Source organism: Saccostrea cucullata, unplaced genomic scaffold (assembly GCF_032062105.1).
Source record: "Saccostrea cucullata isolate Sc308-1 unplaced genomic scaffold, CSIRO_AGI_Scuc_v1 ctg3828, whole genome shotgun sequence".
NCBI classification, from domain to species: domain Eukaryota; kingdom Metazoa; phylum Mollusca; class Bivalvia; order Ostreida; family Ostreidae; genus Saccostrea; species Saccostrea cuccullata.
The window spans coordinates 21850-46612 of record NW_026932309.1 but is presented as its reverse complement, the minus strand read 5'-3'; the positions used below and the strand labels follow the sequence as shown (position 1 = coordinate 46612).

The 24763-nt window shown below is 33.8% G+C and overlaps 1 protein-coding gene across 1 annotated transcript; it reads left to right on the top strand.

The window, feature by feature from the left end:
• Positions 1–1342: 1342 nt before the first annotated feature.
• Positions 1343–24346, top strand: LOC134234803 (uncharacterized). The gene is made up of 3 exons (XM_062716844.1): positions 1343–1822; positions 1917–2114; positions 23868–24346. The coding sequence occupies exons 1-3, from the start codon at positions 1564–1566 to the stop codon at positions 24245–24247; spliced, it is 837 nt and encodes a 278-aa protein (XP_062572828.1). The 5' UTR covers positions 1343–1563; the 3' UTR covers positions 24248–24346.
• The last annotated feature ends 417 nt before the right edge of the window (positions 24347–24763 follow it).

Genomic DNA, 24763 nt, shown 5'->3' with positions numbered 1-24763 from the left:
GCTGTTTTCGTCCGCCGTCATGCGTTTACATTTGAATATTTTCAGCTTCATCCCTGTATCTTCTGTACCAAATCAATTCATTTTGACGTAGAGCATTAATGTTTTAAGGGGAACAAAAATTGAGAATGTCATGGTCCCTACCCATGGGACGTAGGGATATTATTGTTAAGGTAGTATTGCACTATCAACGGAAGTTTGTACATGACAAGAATACATTTGGATCGTTTGTATCATTTTTTCCTACTGAAAGTAGTAATTTACACGTATGTATGCCATTAAACATAAACGTTATCAGATCAAAAAGGATGTTGTCTTTTCATGTTTTTTTATGAAAATAACTTCATAATATGATCTCTTTATTGACTTAGATGATTTCTTCAAGAGTATTTTAAGACATAATAAAAGAGCAAGTTAAGACAGTTTGTGAAATTTATCTCATTTTCTTTTTTATGTTTAGGTCAGTACAATGCAAATAAATGCTATATTGCACATTGTATTCCATGTGTTGCAACATATCCGAGTTGCATAGGAAAAACCGACGGATATTGGCCGAAGTTTGAATACACTACAACTGGCTATTATATAGAATGTCTACAAGAACGTCGTATTGGAACGGGAGCCCTTATTATATGATTTTATACAATATACATTACCCTGGTTTTCAAATAAAAATTATATTAATATTGTGTTTAAATAAATTATATGTTAAGTTAAAAAGATTTCTTTTTTATTGCATAAATGTTATAACATTTTACTTGGCACTTAAAATGTGAAAACATTTCTGCATCGGTTTTGTTAGACTTCGACAAGCAAATACAAATGTTTAAATAGGAGGAGGGGAGACGTCTAACCAACCAATTACAATGATTTAGTCTTGTTTTAAAAAGAGAGAGTGGGGGGGGGGGCAGCGTTTAAATGAACATGTTCAATGGTAAAAAGTTCTGTTTGAACAAAAAAATGGAAGGCCATTTTGAGCTTTCTACCCCTTTCCAATACAACGTCCTTGAAAAACTCTGGTGGTTTCACTATTTGTACGATCAATGTCAATCAATGTAAAATTAATTTGTTCTTTTTGTGGATTTTTTTAGTTTTAAGTTATTGGCATATTTTGTGTGAAGATGAAGTATTTTTTTAATTTCTAAATAAAAAAAAAAACTTTTGAAGATACAGTGTATAAAACAACTCATAATTATGGTCCCTGGAAAAGTAAAATCATTATTTTTATTATGTAGATGCACTTGTACTTATATTTGATTAAAAGTCTCTTCTTTCAAATTTTTTCTGTTATTTTTTTAAACTAATTTTTGAAAACGGCTATTGCACATATTTAAAATAATCATGCCAGAAAATATCCGGTTTTTTCGCCTCAAACTACTTCTCAGTTTCTAAAGCATCGAGTTACACATTTACACATTGTCACCTTTAAGTCTTTTGAAATGTTCATTTAAAGATAATGCATTTGTACATGATTCGTCTTGTAATCTCACAGACAAAACATTAAAGGAGTGACTCCAACAAATAAAACTTTACAGATTTTCCACTGACTTTCAAACGTCGTTTAAAATGGGGAATATTTCAATTGCATTACTTGGTGTTGCAATTAACGTGATTCTATTAAGTATTTTCACACGTTCACAAGTAATTTACATGACCGAGGAACAGACATATCAGGATCTCAATGCTGAAAATAAAATTGTAGCCCTGGAACATGTTTTGGATATTGCCAACGAAAAACTCAGAGAACTGGAATCGAAAGTTGTGAATTTAAAATACTCGTATTCCGATTTACTTAAATTATTTGGATCACAAGTATCGCCGAACGGTAAGAATTGTTTTAAAAAAATTTAATGTATTTAAAGAAATTTTACTGATTGATTGTCTCAATATAAATTATATATTTGAATGTTTTTCTTTAGATGCTACCATAGACGAAATTTGTCGAATTCACAGAGACCTTGTCGTTCCTCACCCAACAATCTGCCGGCTTTATTACAACTGCTCGGGATCGATTCTCTCTGAATGCAGATATCCATTTCTTTTCTCCAAGGAGTCAAGAGAATGTAAAAATTATACCGAAGTTGATTGTGGAAACCGGACTGTTTCAACCTGGGAATGTATGTACATGTATATGTAGAATTTTGTTATTAAGAACAGAAACATCTAAATCTGGTTTCTTATATGCTTCAACATTTTAATAATCACCGACGACATGAATAATGCCTTAATCAGCTAGAGTATTCGTCTTTCATAATTCAAATACCTTCTTTTATTTTACCCCTGTATGGATAATAAAATGCATGTTCTCGTTACATAAGAATGATTCTCGACTCGTATTTATTTGTACAGGGTACATGTATCTCAGTATCTCCGATAGGTATTTGGTGACGCATAGGTTAACAAAAAATTTTTAAGACTCAAACAAAAACATGTTTATTTAAATTCAGAAACATTGTACCACTACGTGCTATATAAATTGTTTTAACAGGAAAGGAAAGAATGTCTACATTCAAGAAATCATGTCAACATGCAAGATAATTGTGTTTATATTAACATGCAAATTACAAATCATTTTATTTTTTGGAAAACTTTATTTTTTAAAGCTAAATTTCATTATAAATATAAAAGGCTCTTTTGATTTTTTTTTTTGAAACACAATTGATTCACATTTTAGTGTAAGTCTTGGTATGTTATACTTTTCTGATATGTTTTTCCTGTTTATTTTTCTTTGTTAAGTTGCATAGCTTGCCCCTCAATAGGTAAAAAATATTAGCGGTAAAATTCGGTCTTATAGACAAATAGGTATGCTCCATTATGAGTGTTTACACCATTACCAATGGAATTCATGCAACAAACAGATCAGGAAGGTGATGTCTATTTTTAAACCGTCAACTGATTATGACTTACTTTTTTACCTAAATAAACAAATATTTACAGGAATAATTAAAAAGAGGGATCCAAATGAGGTCATCCACTCAAATGTGTTTCGTGTCCTCTGATTGGTCAGTAAAAATGCGAGTACATATTAGATAGATAGCACCACGGATTTATCAGAAATCACTTATACTATCACGTTGTAATGACCTCATTTGACCTTCAGTACTAAGTGTTCGTAACATTTTACTTCTATGAGCATGTGACATGCTGGATAGAACAGTCAAGTAATGTAGAAATGCAAGATTATTCGCAGTGCGTGAGGATATCAAAACTAAAACTCTGCCACGGTGTGTAAAGAAAATATTTTAAAAATCCAGCTAAACCCCTCCCTTCACAAATAGGGGATGTAGTAAAATATTTTTTGGCTTGATTAAAGATAGAAAAATTAAATACTCGGTACGTCTTACTTTCAAAAGTCAAAGCTGCTAACGTTTCTCACATTGTTAAATTTAAAGGGGAATGAAGACACAGTTTAAACTGATTTTTTTTTTACAACTCCTAACACTCCTAATGATAATCAAAAATTTGAACATCATAAGTTGATTTACAAAGGAGAAAAAGAACTAAATTTTTTTTTCATAATGTAAACTAGTGCTAATTGTAACGGGAACCGTTACAGATGTTCCCCAAAAGCTCCCCAACTCCATTTCGGTGCCATGTTCCCTGTAAGCTTCATTAAATAAGACAAACTCTGTGCATTTTTGACTTTTACAACGCTTTCCCAGAAGGATACCAATTATATTCAATTTTTAGCATTGCATCCAAGCGCATGTGAATGCATGTGCGTTATGACCATATCATCTTGTCTACAGTATTTATTTATTCTAATATACTATATATTAAAGCATTCAGTCCAAAAGTAATAAAAATCACTCATTCAAGAGTATTTTTAAATATACTCGTTTAAAATGCACGCAAGTGCGTGCATGATGATCATACTTTCTTGTAGGAGTCCCTTACATCTATCTATGTTCTAAATCCCATCCTGTTTGGTTGAAAAACAAGGGAGTTATAGCCATTTAAAGTTTCAGCTAATCAGATTGCAGCACACGTGCATGCACGTTATTTAATGATTTTTTATATCATTTTGTAGGATATCCTAATGCACTTACTATATTTTAAATTTCAAAAAATTTCGTCAAAAACAAAGGAGAAATAGCAATTTAAAGTTTCAGCCAATCAGATTGCAGCACACGTGCATGCGCGTGATTTCATGATTTTTTTTCTATATCATTTCGTAGGATATCCTAATGCATGACTATATTTTAAATTTCAAAGAATTTCGTCAAAAAACAAAGGAGAAATAGCCATTTAAAGTTTCAGCCAATCAGATTGCAGCACACGTGCATGGGCGTGATTTCATGATTTTTTTCTATATCATTTCGTAGGATATCCTAATGCATGACTATATTTTAAATTTCAAAGAATTTCGTCAAAAACAAAGGAGATATTGCCATTTAAAGTTTCAGCCAATCAGCTTGCAGCAAGCGCACATGCGCATGCTTTCATGAAAATTCTTATATATCCTGCGGTAGATCTTCATAATATAGGACTATGTTCAAAATTTCAAAGGATTATGACAAGAAACAAGAAAGTTATTGAGACTTTAGTTTCAGCCAATCAGAGCGAAGTGCACGTGCATGCGCGTGAGATCTTGCTATTTTGACCATGCTATCTTGTTTATACTACTAATGTATCATTACATTATGAGTTTCAAAAAATTTCATCAAAAAACAGAAAAGTTACGGCAATATCCATTATATTGGTAATTTCACCTATTGCACGTGCGCGCTCTTGCAAGCACGTGCGCGCAAAATGACCTTTGTTTGGCAACTCTACATAACATGCCTACTAACCCTAAAAAGGTTTCACCTAAGTCGGATGTGCAGTTTACAAGATCACTCGTGGACAAAATTTTCCCAGGAAGAAGAAAAATAATAATAATAATAATAATAATAACTAGTGCTAATTGTAACGGGGACCGTTACAGATGTTCCCCAAATGCTCCCCATCTCCCTTTTGGTGCCATATTCCCTGTAAGCTTCATTAAATAAGACAAATTTTATGCATTTGAGACTTTAACAACGTTTACCTAGAAGGGTACCAAGTTCATTCAAATTTAGCACTGCACGCGTGCGCATGTGAATGCATGTGCGTAATGACCATATCATCTTTTCTACACAATCTGTATACTTTAATATACTAAATATTAAAGTATTTAATCCAAAAGTATTAAAGAATACGCTCATTCAAGTGTATTTTTGATTTTATTCATTTCATGTGCACGCACGTGCATACATGAGCATGGTGACATACCTTCTTGTAGAAATCCATTACATCTATCTATGTTCTAAATCCCACTCCGTTTGGTTGAAAACCACGGGAGTTATAGCTGATTAAAGTTTCAGCCAATCAGATTGCAGCGTACGTTCACGCATGTGTATTGATGTGCATGGTGATCATACCTTCTTGTAGAAGTCCATTATATCTATCTATGTTCCAAATCTCATCCTGTTTAATTGAAAACTAAGGGAGTTATAGCTATTTAAAGTTTCGGCCAATCAGATTGCAGCGCACGTACACGCACGTGTATGGATGTGCATGGTGACCATACCTTCTTGTAGAAGTATATTATATCTATCTATGTTCCAAATCACATCCTGTTTGGTTGAAAAGCAAGGGAGTTATAGCTATTTAAAGTTTCAGCCAATCAGATTGCAGCGCATGTGCATGCACGTGTTTTCATGATAATTTTTATATATTATTTTGTAGGATATCCTAATGCATGGCTATGTTCAAAATTTCAAAGGATTTCATCAAAAAACAAGAAAGATTTTGAGACTTTAGTTTCAGCCAATCAGAGCGAAGCGCACGTGCATGCGCGTGAGATCTTGCTATTTTGACCATGTCTCATTGTCTATGCTACTAATATATCCTTATATTATCAGTTTCAAAGCATTTCATCAAAAATGTAAAAAGTTACGCCGATGTCAATTAAGTCGTCATTTTTCGTGTTGCACGTGCGCGCTCTTGCAAGCACGTGCGCGCAAAATGACCTTTGTTTGGCAAATCTACATAACATGTCTACTGACCCTAAAAACATTTTACCTTACTCGGATGTGTAGTTTACAAGATCACTCGAGGACAAAATTTTCCCAGGAATAATAATAATAATAATAATAATAATAATAAGAAACAGAGTAAAAACAATATGTTCCCCAACTTCGTTTGGGGAACATAACTAGGGCTAATTGTAACGGGAACCGTTACAGATGTTCCCCAAACGCTCCCCAACTCCCTTTTGGTGCCTTATTTCCTGTAAGCTTCATTAAATAAGACGAACTCTATGCCTTTTAGACTATGACAATCTTTTACTAATAGTTTATTAAGTATATTCAAATTTATGCATTACACGCATGCGCATTTGAATGCATGTGCGTAATGACCATATCATCATGTCTACACTATTTATATACTAGAAATAACAGCGTTTTATCCAAAAGTATTAAAAAATACGTTTTAATCTAGCGTATTTGTAATTCTACTCATTTCACGTGCACGCACGTGCATGCATGTGCATGTCGACCATATCTTCTTGTAGGAGTCTGTTATGTTTGTCTATGTTCTAAATCCCATCCTGTTTGGTTGAAAAACAAGGAAGTTATAGCCATTTTAAGTTTAAGCCAATCAGATTGCCGCGCACGTGTATGCGCATGTTTTCACGAAAACTGTTATATATCATACTGTAGGACATCCTAATGCATGACTATGTTTAAAATTTTAAAGCATTTCGTCACAAATTAAAAAAAGATATTGCGATTTTTGTTTCAGCCAATCACAGCAAAGCACACGTGCACGCACGTGCATGACGACCATACCTCCTTGTGGGAGTCCATTATGTCTGTCTATGTTCTAAATCCCATACTATTTGGTTGAAAAACAAGGGAGTTATAGCCATTTAAAGTTTAAGCCAATCAGATTGCAGTGCACGTGCATGCGCGTGTTTACATGACAATTGTTATATATCATATTGTAGTACATCCTAAAGTATGCCTATATTTTAAATTTCATAGCATTTCGTCAAAAAACAGAAAAGATATTGAGATTTTTGTTTCAGCCAATCAGAGCGAAGCGCACGTGCATGCGCGTGAGTTCGTGCTAATTTGACAGTGTCACATTATCTACACTATTAATATATCCTTATTAAATGAGTTTTAAAGTATTTAATCAAAACATGTTAAAGTTATGGCTATATAAAGTATATCCGTCATTTCACTCATTTCACGCGCCCGCACGTGCATGCGTATGCGCGCAAAATGACCTTCGTTCCGCACACCTACACTACACACCTAATAACCCTAAAAAGGTTTTAGCCCAGTTGGGTGAACAGTTTCTGAGAACACTCGCGGACAAAAAAAGTACCGGAGAACAAAGAAGAAAAAAAAGAATAATAATAATAAAATAATAACTAGTGCTAATTGTAACGGGGACCGTTACAGATGTTCCCCAAACGCTCCCCAACTTCCTTTTGGTGCCATATTCCCTGTAGTCTCTATTAAATAAGAAATACTTTATGGAATTTAGACTTAATCAAGGTCTTCCCAGAAAAATACAAAATATATTTAAAAATACCCATTGCACGCGTGTTCATGTGCGTAACGACCATATTATCTTGACGACACCATCGAAAATTTTAATATACTTAATATCAAAGCATTTAATCCAAAAGTATTAAAAAATACACTCATTCGAGTGTATTTTTAATTTTAGTCATTTCACGTGCACGCACGTGCAAGCACGTGCATAATGACTACACCTTCTTGTAGCAGTCCCTTATATTTATCTATGTTCTAAATCCCATCCTGTTTGGTGGAAAAACAAGGGAGTTATAGCCATTTGAAGTTTCAGCCAATCAGATTGCAGCACACATGCATGCGCGTGATTTCATAAATTTTTATCTCTATGGCATTGAAGGATATCTAAATGAATGACTATATTTTAAAATTCCAAACATTTCGTCAAGAAACAAAGGAGATATAGCCATATAAAGTTTCAGCCAATCAGATCTCAGCACACGTGCATGCGCGTGATTTTATGAATTTTTTTCTATATCATATTTTAGGATATCCTAATTCAAGTCTATCTTTTAAATTTCAAAGCATTTCGTCAAAAAACAAAGGAGATATAGCCATTTAAAGTTTCAGCCAATCAGATTGCAGCACGCGCGCATGCGCATGCTTTCATGAAAATTTTCATATATCATGCTGTAGATCTTTATAATGTAGGACGATGTGCAAAATTTCAAAAGATTATGACAAGAAACAAGAAAGATATTGAGACTTTAGTTTCAGCCAATCAGAGCGAAGCGCACGTGCATGCGCGTGAGATCTTGCTATTTTGACCATGCCATCTTGTCAATACTACTAATGTATACTTACATTATGAGTTTCAAAAAAATTCATCCAAAAAAGAAAAGTTACAGCAATATCCATTATATTGGTCATTTCATGTGTTGCACGTGCGCGCTCTTGCAAGCACGTGCGCGCAAAATGACCTTCGTTCGGCAAATCTGCATAACATGTCTACTGACCCTAAAAACATTTTACCTTAGTCGGATGTGTACTTTACAAGATCATTCGTGGACAAAATTTTCCCAGGAAGAAGAAAAATAATAATAATAATAATAAGAAACAGAGTAAAAACAATATGTTCCCCAACTTCGTTTGGGGAACATAATAATAAGAAACCGAGTAAAAACAATATGTTCCCAAACTCCGTTTGGGGAACATAATAATAAGAAACAGAGTAAAAACAATATGTTCCCAAACTTCGTTTGGGGAACATAATAAGGCAGCAAAATTCTTGTAGGAGTCTGTTATGTTTGTCTATGTTCTAAATCCCATCCTGTTTGGTTGAAAAACAAGGAAGTTATAGCCATTTTAAGTTTAAGCCAATCAGATTGCCGCGCACGTGTATGCGCATGTTTTCACGAAAACTGTTATATATCATACTGTAGGACATCCTAATGCATGACTATGTTTAAAATTTTAAAGCATTTCGTCACAAATTAAAAAAAGATATTGCGATTTTTGTTTCAGCCAATCACAGCAAAGCACACGTGCACGCACGTGCATGACGACCATACCTCCTTGTGGGAGTCCATTATGTCTGTCTATGTTCTAAATCCCATACTATTTGGTTGAAAAACAAGGGAGTTATAGCCATTTAAAGTTTAAGCCAATCAGATTGCAGTGCACGTGCATGCGCGTGTTTACATGACAATTGTTGTATATCATATTGTAGTACATCCTAAAGTATGCCTATATTTTAAATTTCATAGCATTTCGTCAAAAAACAGAAAAGATATTGAGATTTTTGTTTCAGCCAATCAGAGCGAAGCGCACGTGCATGCGCGTGAGTTCGTGCTAATTTGACAGTGTCACATTATCTACACTATTAATATATCCTTATTAAATGAGTTTTAAAGTATTTAATCAAAACATGTTAAAGTTATGGCTATATAAAGTATATCCGTCATTTCACTCATTTCACGCGCCCGCACGTGCATGCGTATGCTCGCAAAATGACCTTCGTTCCGCACACCTACACTACACACCTAATAACCCTAAAAAGGTTTTAGCCCAGTTGGGTGAACAGTTTCTGAGAACACTCGCGGACAAAAAAAGTACCGGAGAACAAAGAAGAAAAAAAAGAATAATAATAATAAAATAATAATAATAAGAAACCGAGTAAAAACAATATGTTCCCAAACTCCGTTTGGGGAACATAATAATAAGAAACAGAGTAAAAACAATATGTTCCCAAACTTCGTTTGGGGAACATAATAAGGCAGCAAAATTCAAATTCTCATTTCTCTACTAAGATTTTTACATCGGGTTCGGAGTTGGTTTTCTTCAGAAAGACAGGACTGGGTTCAAGGCGACTAGGGGTACCACACCGGTAATTGACCAATCAAAATGAACTTAGTCAATTGTAGGTCCATACATTAAGCCGATTTTCCTTTCTTTTGAGAGTTTTTTTAATTTCCTTCCAGGCCAGTTTGACAACTCTGGTACCTGTGCCTAGGAAATTTTATCTACTCTGTAAATAAATAAAGTTTTTTGACAGGAACTATTTCTCCAGGGCATAGGAGGCTACTTCCTGGGGTGCTTTTGTGATGTTTATAAAGACATGGAAAACACGTGGATTTGAGGGTAGCCCTGTTTGCATATGCAAATAAATCAGAAAATGTCGTGTACGTACCCTGGTTTTTTGGTGTCAGCTAATGTGACAGGTATTGTTTAACACCCCCTTATCAATATTTTTTCATGAATTCAAACACGTGAGGTTTTACTGGAAAGAAACGTGTATTGCTTTTTAATATACCGAAACTCGCTATTTCTGGGGATTGTGTAATTCTAAAAAAAATTCAGATAAATTTCAATGGTGAAATAAAAGAAGAATGCTTGGTATTAAAATATTAATTCATATCAGTAGAATTGAATGCTATTAACGACATCTGGAGAAATAGGCTTTAAAAGGTTTATATCATATCTTTGTTCGTCTGCACTTAAATTTCAAACACGACAGAATTTGTCATTTTTGCCGTAAAAATTCATAATTTCTATATACTTTAGAGACTTACCGTAAAACTTTCAGGAAACTTTCTATGAAGTCTTTTCTGCACCTTAAGTGAAATTTTATGTCGATCCCAGGTGTTGATCGAGTTTCAGAGAAATTTTCTACGTTGTTATTGATTTTTCTTTTTTTAAGGAGAAGGGGGGGGGGTTAACTTTTTTATTCTAAGCATTTGTTAAAGTGAGTTTGTAAATACATCTACGAACTTGAGCTGGATTGTGACCTTTGGGTCAAGGGGTCAAAGGTCAAGGTCAAAGGTCAAGGTCATCAAAGCATTTCATAAAGAAATATAAAAGTAACGGCCATATCAAGTATACAAGTCATTTGATCATTGCACGCGCGCGAAGGTGCAATGCATGAAAGCTATATCATCGTGACTACACTTTTAATGTGTTTCTATTCTTTGAATTTTGAAACGTTTCATAAAAAAAATTACGACCATATCAAGTAAATCGGTCATTTAACGCATTGCGCGCGCACACGTGCATGCAAGTCCTTGCATTCAAGTTTGATAGAAGCATAATGTAAGAATCCGTCATATCTATTCATATTCTAAATTTCATCCTGTTTTGTTGAGAATCAAAAAAGTTATAGGCATTTAAAGTTTAAGCCAATCAGATCGCAGCACACGTGCATGGGCGTGGTTTCTTGAAAACTTTTATATATCATAGTTTAGGACGTATTAAGGTATGATTATGTTTTAAAATTCAAAGTATTTTGTCAAAAAACAAGTAAGATATTGAGATTTTTGTTTCAGCTAATCGGAGCAAAGCGCACGTGCATGCGCGTGCATGCATGTGCATGATGACCATAACTTCTTATAGGAGTCTATTGTGTCTGTCTATGTTCTAAATCTTATCGTGGTTGGTTGAAAAACAAGGGAGTTACAGCCATTTGAAGTTTAAGCCAATCAGATTGCAGCGCACGTGCATGCGCATGCTTTCATGACAAATGTTATACATCATGTTGTAGGACATCTTAAAGTATGCTTATATTTTAAATTTCATACCATTTCGTCAAAAAACGGAAAAGATATTGAGATTTTTGTTTCAGCCAATCAGAGCGAAGCGCACGTAAATGCGCGTGAGTTCTTGCTAATTTGACAGTGTCACATTATCTACACTATTAATATATCCTTATATAATGAGTTTCAAAGCATTTCATCGGAAAATGTTAAAGTTATGGCTATATTAAATATATTAGTCATTTCAGTCATTTCACGCGCCCGCACGTGCAGGCGTATGCGCGCAAAATGACCTTCGTTCCGCACACCTACACAACACACCTATTAACCCTAAAAAGGTTTTAGCTCAGTTGGGTGAACAGTTTCTGAGAACACTCGCGGACAAAAAAGTACCGGAGAAGAAATAAGAAGAAAAAAGAATAATAACTAGGGCTAATTGTAACGGGGACCGTTACAGATGTTCCCCAAACGCTCCCCAACTCCCTTTTGGTGCCATATTTCCTTAAACTCTATCAAATAAGACATACTTTGTGCAATTTAGACTTAAACAATGTTTTCCCAGAAGACTACGAAATATATTTAAATTTTAGCATTACATGCGAGCTCATGTGAATGCATGTGGGTAATGATCATATCATCTTTTCTACACTATGTATATATATTCAAATAGACTTAATATCAAAGCATTAAATCCAGAAGTATTAAAAAATACACTTATTCAAGCATATTTTTAATTTACTCATTAGTTACAAGCATGTGCATGATGACTATACCTTCTTGTAGGGGTCCATTATGTCTATCAATATTCTAAATACCATCCTATTTCGTTGAAAACCAAGGGAGTTATAACCATTTAAAGTTTAAGCCAATCAGATTTCAGCGCACGTGCATGCGTGTGATTTAATGACAATTGTTATATATCATATTGTAGGACATCCTATTGTATGCTTATGTTTTAAATTTCGTAGCATTTCGTCAAAGAACGGAAAAGATATTGAGATTTTTGTTTCAGCCAATCAGAGTGAAGAACACGTGCACGCACGTGCATGACGACCATACCATCTTGTTGGAGTCTATTATGACTGTCTATGTTCTAAATCCCATCCTGTTTGGTTGAAAAACAAAGGAGTTATAGCCATTTAAAGTTTAAGCCAATCAGATTGCAGTGCACGTGCATGCGCGTGCTTACATGACAATTGTTATATATCATATTGTAGTACATCCTAAAGTATGCCTATGTTTTAAATTTCATAGCATTTCGTCAAAAAACAGAAAAGATATTGAGGTTTTTGTTTCAGCCAATCAGAGCGAAGCGCACGTGCATGCGCGTGAGTTCGTGCTAATTTGACAGTGTCACATTATCAATAGTATTGATATATCTTTATATAATGAGTTTCAAATCATTTCATCAAAAAATGTAAATGTAATAGCTATATTAAGTATATCAGTCAATTCACTCATTTCACGCGCACGCACGTGCATGCGTATGCGCGCAAAATAACCTTCGTGTTGCACACCTACACTACACACCTAATAACCCTAAAAAGGTTTTAGCCCAGTTGGGTGAACAGTTTCTGAGAACACTCGCGGACAAAAAAAGTACCGGAGAACAAAGAAGAAAAAAAAGAATAATAATAATAAAATAATAATAATAAGAAACCGAGTAAAAACAATATGTTCCCAAACTCCGTTTGGGGAACATAATAATAAGAAACAGAGTAAAAACAATATGTTCCCAAACTTCGTTTGGGGAACATAATAAGGCAGCAAAATTCTTGTAGGAGTCTGTTATGTTTGTCTATGTTCTAAATCCCATCCTGTTTGGTTGAAAAACAAGGAAGTTATAGCCATTTTAAGTTTAAGCCAATCAGATTGCCGCGCACGTGTATGCGCATGTTTTCACGAAAACTGTTATATATCATACTGTAGGACATCCTAATGCATGACTATGTTTAAAATTTTAAAGCATTTCGTCACAAATTAAAAAAAGATATTGCGATTTTTGTTTCAGCCAATCACAGCAAAGCACACGTGCACGCACGTGCATGACGACCATACCTCCTTGTGGGAGTCCATTATGTCTGTCTATGTTCTAAATCCCATACTATTTGGTTGAAAAACAAGGGAGTTATAGCCATTTAAAGTTTAAGCCAATCAGATTGCAGTGCACGTGCATGCGCGTGTTTACATGACAATTGTTGTATATCATATTGTAGTACATCCTAAAGTATGCCTATATTTTAAATTTCATAGCATTTCGTCAAAAAACAGAAAAGATATTGAGATTTTTGTTTCAGCCAATCAGAGCGAAGCGCACGTGCATGCGCGTGAGTTCGTGCTAATTTGACAGTGTCACATTATCTACACTATTAATATATCCTTATTAAATGAGTTTTAAAGTATTTAATCAAAACATGTTAAAGTTATGGCTATATAAAGTATATCCGTCATTTCACTCATTTCACGCGCCCGCACGTGCATGCGTATGCGCGCAAAATGACCTTCGTTCCGCACACCTACACTACACACCTAATAACCCTAAAAAGGTTTTAGCCCAGTTGGGTGAACAGTTTCTGAGAACACTCGCGGACAAAAAAAGTACCGGAGAACAAAGAAGAAAAAAAAGAATAATAATAATAAGAAACCGAGTAAAAACAATATGTTCCCAAACTCCGTTTGGGGAACATAATAATAAGAAACAGAGTAAAAACAATATGTTCCCAAACTTCGTTTGGGGAACATAATAAGGCAGCAAAATTCAAATTCTCATTTCTCTACTAAGATTTTTACATCGGGCGCGGAGTTGGTTTTCTTCAGAAAGACAGGACTGGGTTCAAGGCGACTAGGGGTACCACACCGGTAATTGACCAATCAAAATGAACTTAGTCAATTGTAGGTCCATACATTAAGCCGATTTTCCTTTCTTTTGAGAGTTTTTTTAATTTCCTTCCAGGCCAGTTTGACAACTCTGGTACCTGTGCCTAGGAAATTTTATCTACTCTGTAAATAAATAAAGTTTTTTGACAGGAACTATTTCTCCAGGGCATAGGAGGCTACTTCCTGGGGTGCTTTTGTGATGTTTATAAAGACATGGAAAACACGTGGATTTGAGGGTAGCCCTGTTTGCATATGCAAATAAATCAGAAAATGTCGTGTACGTACCCTGGTTTTTTGGTGTCAGCTAATGTGACAGGTATTGTTTAACACCCCCTTATCAATATTTTTTCATGAATTCAAACACGTGAGGTTTTACTGGAAAGAAACGTGTATTGCTTTTTAATATACCGAAACTCGCTATTTCTGGGGATTGTGTAATTCTAAAAAAAATTCAGATAAATTTCAATGGTGAAATAAAAGAAGAATGCTTGGTATTAAAATATTAATTCATATCAGTAGAATTGAATGCTATTAACGACATCTGGAGAAATAGGCTTTAAAAGGTTTATATCATATCTTTGTTCGTCTGCACTTAAATTTCAAACACGACAGAATTTGTCATTTTTGCCGTAAAAATTCATAATTTCTATATACTTTAGAGACTTACCGTAAAACTTTCAGGAAACTTTCTATGAAGTCTTTTCTGCACCTTAAGTGAAATTTTATGTCGATCCCAGGTGTTGATCGAGTTTCAGAGAAATTTTCTACGTTGTTATTGATTTTTTTTTTTTAAGGAGAAGGGGGGGGGGTTAACTTTTTTATTCTAAGCATTTGTTAAAGTGAGTTTGTAAATACATCTACGAACTTGAGCTGGATTGTGACCTTTGGGTCAAGGGGTCAAAGGTCAAGGTCAAAGGTCAAGGTCATCAAAGCATTTCATAAAGAAATATAAAAGTAACGGCCATATCAAGTATACAAGTCATTTGATCATTGCACGCGCGCGAAGGTGCAATGCATGAAAGCTATATCATCGTGACTACACTTTTAATGTGTTTCTATTCTTTGAATTTTGAAACGTTTCATAAAAAAAATTACGACTATATCAAGTAAATCGGTCATTTAACGCATTGCGCGCGCACACGTGCATGCAAGTCCTTGCATTCAAGTTTGATAGTAGCATAATGTAAGAATCCGTCATATCTATTCATATTCTAAATTTCATCCTGTTTTGTTGAGAATCAAAAAAGTTATAGGCATTTAAAGTTTAAGCCAATCAGATCGCAGCACACGTGCATGGGCGTGGTTTCTTGAAAACTTTTATATATCATAGTTTAGGACGTATTAAGGTATGATTATGTTTTAAAATTCAAAGTATTTTGTCAAAAAACAAGTAAGATATTGAGATTTTTGTTTCAGCTAATCGGAGCAAAGCGCACGTGCATGCGCGTGCATGCATGTGCATGATGACCGTAACTTCTTATAGGAGTCTATTGTGTCTGTCTATGTTCTAAATCTTATCGTGGTTGGTTGAAAAACAAGGGAGTTACAGCCATTTGAAGTTTAAGCCAATCAGATTGCAGCGCACGTGCATGCGCATGCTTTCATGACAAATGTTATACATCATGTTGTAGGACATCTTAAAGTATGCTTATATTTTAAATTTCATACCATTTCGTCAAAAAACGGAAAAGATATTGAGATTTTTGTTTCAGCCAATCAGAGCGAAGCGCACGTAAATGCGCGTGAGTTCTTGCTAATTTGACAGTGTCACATTATCTACACTATTAATATATCCTTATATAATGAGTTTCAAAGCATTTCATCGGAAAATGTTAAAGTTATGGCTATATTAAATATATTAGTCATTTCAGTCATTTCACGCGCCCGCACGTGCAGGCGTATGCGCGCAAAATGACCTTCGTTCCGCACACCTACACAACACACCTATTAACCCTAAAAAGGTTTTAGCTCAGTTGGGTGAACAGTTTCTGAGAACACTCGCGGACAAAAAAGTACCGGAGAAGAAATAAGAAGAAAAAAGAATAATAACTAGGGCTAATTGTAACGGGGACCGTTACAGATGTTCCCCAAACGCTCCCCAACTCCCTTTTGGTGCCATATTTCCTTAAACTCTATCAAATAAGACATACTTTGTGCAATTTAGACTTAAACAATGTTTTCCCAGAAGACTACGAAATATATTTAAATTTTAGCATTACATGCGAGCTCATGTGAATGCATGTGGGTAATGATCATATCATCTTTTCTACACTATGTATATATATTCAAATAGACTTAATATCAAAGCATTAAATCCAGAAGTATTAAAAAATACACTTATTCAAGCATATTTTTAATTTACTCATTAGTTACAAGCATGTGCATGATGACTATACCTTCTTGTAGGGGTCCATTATGTCTATCAATATTCTAAATACCATCCTATTTCGTTGAAAACCAAGGGAGTTATAACCATTTAAAGTTTAAGCCAATCAGATTTCAGCGCACGTGCATGCGTGTGATTTAATGACAATTGTTGTATATCATATTGTAGGACATCCTATTGTATGCTTATGTTTTAAATTTCGTAGCATTTCGTCAAAGAACGGAAAAGATATTGAGATTTTTGTTTCAGCCAATCAGAGTGAAGAACACGTGCACGCACGTGCATGACGACCATACCATCTTGTTGGAGTCTATTATGACTGTCTATGTTCTAAATCCCATCCTGTTTGGTTGAAAAACAAAGGAGTTATAGCCATTTAAAGTTTAAGCCAATCAGATTGCAGTGTACGTGCATGCGCGTGCTTACATGACAATTGTTATATATCATATTGTAGTACATCCTAAAGTATGCCTATGTTTTAAATTTCATAGCATTTCGTCAAAAAACAGAAAAGATATTGAGGTTTTTGTTTCAGCCAATCAGAGCGAAGCGCACGTGCATGCGCGTGAGTTCGTGCTAATTTGACAGTGTCACATTATCAATAGTATTGATATATCTTTATATAATGAGTTTCAAATCATTTCATCAAAAAATGTAAATGTAATAGCTATATTAAGTATATCAGTCAATTCACTCATTTCACGCGCACGCACGTGCATGCGTATGCGCGCAAAATAACCTTCGTGTTGCACACCTACACTACACACCTATTAACCCTAAAAAGGTTTTAGCTCAATTGGGTGAACAGTTTCTGAGAACACTCGTGGACAAAAAAGTACCGGAGAACAAAGAAGAAAAAAAAGAATAATAATAATAATAATAATAATAAGAAGAAGAAACCGAGTAAAAACAATATGTTCCCAAACTCCGTTTGGGGAACATAATAATAACTAGATCTTTTTGTCGTTCAACAAAAACGGAGGGCTTTTCGACCCCTTAAAAATTTAGAGCTTAAAAAACTTACATGATATAAAACTCATCAGGTTCAATTTCAAAGAGGTTCTTTTGAGATCAATACTGAATTGGAAACAGTGACTCTCTATGTCCATTAGCATCTACTCAAAGAGACATAACTCTTTCATAATTATTTAAAACATACGAAAAATACAGTTTTTCAATCAGCTAAAACTCCTATAAGCGGTCAAAAAATGACCCCACGGCCCAAAATTTTTACATTGTACTCTTAAAGCTGTACCCAAAACAGAAAACAATTAAAAAATTGGTTGAGAAATAAAAAAGTTACAGGGAAAAGTATGTTTTCAGGTTTGGCCCCTTAAAATCCCTTAATTTCAAGAATTTTACCTTAAATACCTTATGAGTTTGAAACAAGGTCATAGTTATTCTATACCTCGAATTTCACAAGAATACCTTTGTAACCTTTAGAGAAAAGGTGAAATGCGTGATTTTAAATTTAACATAGAAACTCCCATAGACAATTTTCAAACACTTACATAACCGGAAGTAATTACTCTGTGTGTATCAGAATTGAAACCTTATGCATGTACATACCAACAGTCATGCAAAGGGAGATAACTTGTACTAATGTACTTTATGTGTTTTTCAGCTAATTCAAATTTCATAATTTCAGTCCTCTGAAACTCCTATAAGGGGTCAAAAAGTGACCCACGGCCCATAATTTTTACATTGTACTCTTTAAGCTGAACCCAAAACCGAAAACAATTTAAAAATCGGTTGAGAAATAAAAAAGTTACAGGAAAAAGTATGTTTTCAGGTTTGGCCCCTTAAATTCCCTTAATTTCAAGAATTTTACTTTAGATACCTAATGAGGTCGAAAGAAGGTCACAGTCATTTTATACCTCGAATTTCACAAGAATATCATGATTAATTTTAGAAAAAACATGAAATGGGTGATTTCAGATTTAACATAGAAAGTCCCATAGACATTTTTGAAGACTCATAAAACCGAAAGTACTGCTTTGATTAACATGAAACTTACAAAGTGACTTGTATTAATCACTCTTAAGAATATTCTATGATCATTTTGCCTTTCCGATCATTCTTACTCATTTTTGAATTTTCATCCCCCCTTTTTCAATGTTTGAAGTCTTATATCTCGAAAAGTATCAGTGGTCAAAAATCACCTACGCGCACTTTTTTATAAAACTATGTCTCTAAAATTTATATATTGAATTTGGGAGTCTAGACTTTTGAAATAAAAGAGACTTCAGATTCTTTAGAAATTTCAGTTTTCCTTTCGTAGAAACCGGAAGTGACCTAACCCCAAGTTTCTTTTGTTTCATATGAGACACATTAACACAAGCTATTTACTGGTTATAAAATAAAATACCTATTCTTAAAGGTTCTCCTTAAACGCTGAGCAAAAGAATTGCTAAGAATAATAATAATAACTAGATCTATTTTTGTCGTTCAACAAAAACGGAGGGCTTTTCGACCCCAGAAAAACCAAGAGCTTTAGGAACAATCAAATTTAGATGATAGAAAATTCATTAGATACAAAATCACAAAAGTTCTTTTGAGATCAATACTGAGTTGGGAGGATAACGAGTCTCTATGTCAATCAGTTGCTACTCAAAGAGACATAACTCTTCCATGATTATCAAAAAAACATACAAAAATGAAATGCTCTTTTTTAATCAAATAGAACTCCTAAAAGGGATCAAAAAGTGACCCCATGGACAATTATTCTTAAATTACACTCTTTATGATTGATGCAAAACCAAAATTAGTTTGAAGATTGCTTGAAAAATAAAAAAGTTACAAAGAAAAAACAGTTCTCTGTACTGACCCCTAAAATCCCTTGAATTGAAGGGATTCATATTTCCATGACCCTACTACCTAAAGACAATGCCAGAGTCATCATTAATGTGAAATATCACAAGAATTGCTCTCTTCCCTCTTAAGATAATGGAACTAGCGTTATTTCAAATTTAACATTGAAATCTCCATAGGCAATTTTAAAGGATTCATAAAATCGGAAATACTCCACATGTACATACCAATTTTGAAACGTAGAGAGCATATTGGATTCCAAGGAGATATGCAATGGGAGATTACTCTTACACGATTATTCTTCAAATTACTTAGAAATACGATATTTCAGTTCTTAAAAACTCCTATAAGGGGTCAAAAAGTGACCCGACGGACAATAATATTTAAATTGTCCTTCTTAAGCTTAACTCAAAGCCGAAAGCATTTTAAAGATTGATGCACAATAAAAAAGCTACAGGCAAAAGAACTATTTTCTGTTCTGACCCCTAAAATCCCTTTTATTTGAGGGAACTTTGTTTTCATGATATAATCTCCTAAGAACAATGGAACAGTTATTTTCCATGTGGAATTTAACAAGAATTGCTTGCTTACTTTTTGAGATAGTGGAACTAGCATAATTTCTACTTTAACATTGAAATCTCCATAGGCTGTTTTAACAGACACATAAAACCGGAAGTACTCTTCAGATGAATACCAAAATTGAAACATAGACAGCATATAATGATCCAAACAGGTGGGCAAAAGGAGATAACTCTTGCCTAAATACTTTTTAAAAGACTTAAAAATGCAATATTTCAGGTCTCTAAAACTCCTATAAGGGGTCAAAAAGTGACCCCACGGACCATAATTTTTAGACTGTCCTCTATGTGCTAAACTCAAATCTGAAAACTGTTTGAAAATCCATTGAGAAATAAAAAAGTTACGGAAAAAAGTCTGTTTTGAATGTTGGCCCCTAGAAATCCCTTAACTTTTTGTATTTCATTTTTATAATTTAATCAGTTTGGGACAATATCAGAGTCATTTTACCCTTTCAATTTCATAAAAATATCTTGACCATTTTAAGAGAAAACGTGTGATGCCTGATTTCAATTTAACATAGGAACTCCCGTAGACATATTTCAAAAACCCATAAAACCGGAAGTTCTGCTCTGATTGATATAAAACTTGTAGTATTAGTTCTACTAATTAGTCCTAACATGTTTCTATGCTCAAAATAATTTTTGTAATGTTATTGTGACTTTTAAAAATTTTATCCCCCCTTCTTGAATGTTTGAAGTCTTATATCTCAAAAAGTATCTGTGGTCAAAAATCGTGTACGCGAACTTTTTTATAGTATTGGTTCTTTAGAATTTATATGTTGAATTTGAAAGATTACACACTAAAAATAAAAACGATATAAGGTATTGTAGAAATTTTAGTTTTTCTTCAGTATAAACCGGAAGTGACTTAACCAGAAGTTTATCTTGTTTTAGACGGGAGACATTTACATTTGCTATTTAGTGGTTATAAAATAAAAAGGTATTCTTAAAGACAATCCCTAAACCCTGAGCAAAAAAAGTGCTAAGTATAATAATAATAATAATAAAAAAGACGAAAACAATAGGTCTTTTCGACAAAAGTCGAAAAGCCCTAACTAGATCTTTTTGTAGTTCAACAAAAACGGAGGGCTTTTCGACCTCTTAAAATAATGAATCTTACAAGAAAAATCAATATCTTATAATAAAAAAAATCTTATAATACAATATTGCAAAAGTTCTTTTGAGATCAATATTTAATTGGAAACATAACAATTCTATTTGTACATCAGTGTCTACACAAAGAGACATAACGTGGTTCGTGGTTATTAAACAAAAGCGAAAATGTGCTGTTTTTCAATCTACTAAAACTCCTATAAGGGGTCAGAAAGGACCCCACGGCCCATTATCTTTAAACTGTACACCTTATGCTTGACCTCATACCAAAATTAGTTTAAAGATTGGTTGAGAATTAAAAATGTTACAGAGGAAAAGCCGTTTTCTGTACTGACCCCTAAAATCCTTTCTATTTCAGGGATTTTTATTTTCATGACCTTCCTCCTGGAGACAATGCTGGAGTCAATATTCATATGAAATTTCACGAGAATTGTTTGCCTACCTTTTGAGATAATGGAACAATCATGATTTCGAATTTAACATAGAAATCTCCATAGGCAATTTTAAGGCACTCATAAAACCGGAAGTACTCTTTATGTGCATACCAAAATTAAATCGTAGAGAGCATGTTAGACTCTAAACAGGTCAACAAAGAGAGATAACTCTTACAGCATCATTTTTGAAAAGACTTAAAAATACATTATTTCAGGTCTCTAAAACCCCTATAAGGGGTGAAAAAGTGACCCCACGGATCATATTTTTTAGATTGTTCTCTTTATGCTGAACTCAATTCCGAAAACTGTTTGAAAATTCATTGAGAAATAAAAAAGTTACATGCAAAGGTGTGTTTTCAATGTTGGCCCCTAGAAATCCCTTATTTTCCCAAAGTTTGATTTCATAATCTTATGAAGTCAGAACAGTATCAGAGTCATTCTGTATACATAATATTACAAGAAAATCTTAATTACTTTTAGAGATACTGTTACATAACTGATTTCATTTTAACATAAAAATTAAAAGACCCATAAAACCGGAAGTTCAGGTCTGATTGATATGATACTTACAGGATATGTCCTACTAATTAGTTTAAACATATTTACATCCTCAAAATAATTTTTGTAACGTTATTTTGACTTTCAAAAATTTCCTCCCCCCTTCTTCAATGTTTGAAGTCTTATATCTCGAAAAGTATTTGTGGTCAAAAATCACATACGCGCACTTTTTTATAGGATTAGGTCTCTAGAATTCATATCTTAAATTTGGGAGTCTAGACACTGAAATTAAAAATGTTTTTGGCTTCTTTAGAGATTTCAGTTTTCCCTTTGTAGAAACCGGAAGTGACAAGACCGGAAGTATAAAACATTACAGACAGGACATTTTTATATATGCTATCTAATAGTTATAAAATAAAATACCTACTTTTAAAGGTACTCCTGAAAATCTGAGCAAAAGAATTGCTAAGTATAATAATAATAATAATAATAATAATAATAAACAAGACGAAAACAATAGGTCTTTTCGACAAAAGTCGAAAAGCCCTAATAATAAGAAACAGAGTAAAAACAATATGTTCCCAAACTTCGTTTGGGGAACATAATAATAAGAAACAGAGTAAAAACAATATGTTCCCCAACTTCGTTTGGGGAACATAATAAGGGTCTTGCCTTGTTTTTGTTTACATATAGAATTAATAGCAAAAAAGGTCCAGCAAACCACTAGAAAGAGATTAATTAGAATTTTAATTAATTTTGTCACCAAAAAAATTTGCTTTGATCTAATCTATATTTATTCCCCATATTTAACTTTGTAAATTAAAGCACATACTTTGTTTACATAACAAAGGTAAAGAGTTCTAAATTTGTCTTGTGTCTCCAAAACTGAAATTCAAATTTTTAATGATTTATAAAAATACCGATAACAAGCATCAACGACAGCTGGAAAAGTGATGAAGATATAACCAAAGGACTACGAGAAAACAAATCATTTGAGAGTATTTCATAAGCAATACATATCCCATACCGTGATCCCCATTTCTCATTATAAAATCTTGTATATAAAAAAGTGCCCCCAAAATGGAATTACTTCGGTAATTACAAGCTCATAAATAATTTCTTGGAATTAAGTCGAACTTCCTCAAAAGAAAGACGTGTTTGAATGCCATTAATAAACCATGCATGCTATGATCAGAACATCTCATTTGAATGGTTAAAAAAAAAACAATTTAAAAACAAACTTAGTCTATGGTTTGTCACGTAGTTCGAATAATCTAACAAAACCTGTCTACCAACAATTTCAGTTCATTTTCTTTGCAAAGGTTGCTTAAACTGAAATGAAATTTGGTATACAGATTTATCATAAGAATATTCAGTTAAGTTCTGTTTTGGGTACGAACGAGCAATTCTTGACAGAGTTTTGTCCCTTTGACTTAGAAAAATTCAATGTTTAAGGGGGGGGGGGGGAGGATATCATTCGGCAAACCACACCTGTTAATGATCCATGTAGTTCAAGTTTTGATTTAAAAAAAAAATTGAATCGGACCATCTGTCAAAATGATATAGAGGAAATAAAAAAAAATCCTGACCTTTGTTTGAAAAAAGTCTGTTTAAATTTCTTCTTTCTCCTGCAGGTCAGTATGGCGCATTCAGTTGCCGTCGCCATTGTATTCCATGTTACATTTTATATCCCAGCTGTGTAGGTAAAAAGGACGGATATTGGCCAAATATTGAAGGCTCTACAACTCCCTATTACATTGAATGTCTAAATGAACGTCGTATTGCAACGCAGCAGTGTCAAAAAGACTCTTTATGGGACAGCGCATCTTACTTTTACAATGGAACCTGTCGACCCACATATGCTGTTCCAGAAAGCGAAGGGGGCCTGTTGCCATCCTGTTACAATACACCAAATGGTAATTATAGATATCCTGAAGGCAGATGTGATGCTTACTACAGGTGTGAAGGGGGGGAACTCACTCGCTGTCAAATGTCCAGACACCTATATATTTGATGTCGCTTCTGGTATATGTAAACTGAACGGTATTTGTACATAGTAAAATGTAACTTTGTCGACTTCTGAAACCTTCTTTAGATTAAAGAAAAAAGCCTGTGTGCCCTTTTGAGGTTATTTTTACACAATTGTCTTGAATTTCAAAATATTTTATCGTTTTGTTTTAAAAATGTTTCAACGCTTTTTGATTTTCTTTCATCTTTTACGAATGATACCACGTATCATATTTTACTTGCTTTCTTCCTATAAATACACCACTAAACAAATATTCTGTGATATACATATATAGGAGATATAATGATTCTATATTGTGTGATTTGATATTTGCTTTATCCAACGAGTTGAAATGGAATACACTAGACAAAATTGCTAACGCACCACCAAATAAAAGTACTATTTTACTTTTCAGAACTTGTTACAGATGCAGTTGATATATTATAATTATGATACCTTAGCAAAAAATAAAGCAATTAAATGTCAAAATTGATTAAAAACTACTAGTATAATGTTAATTAA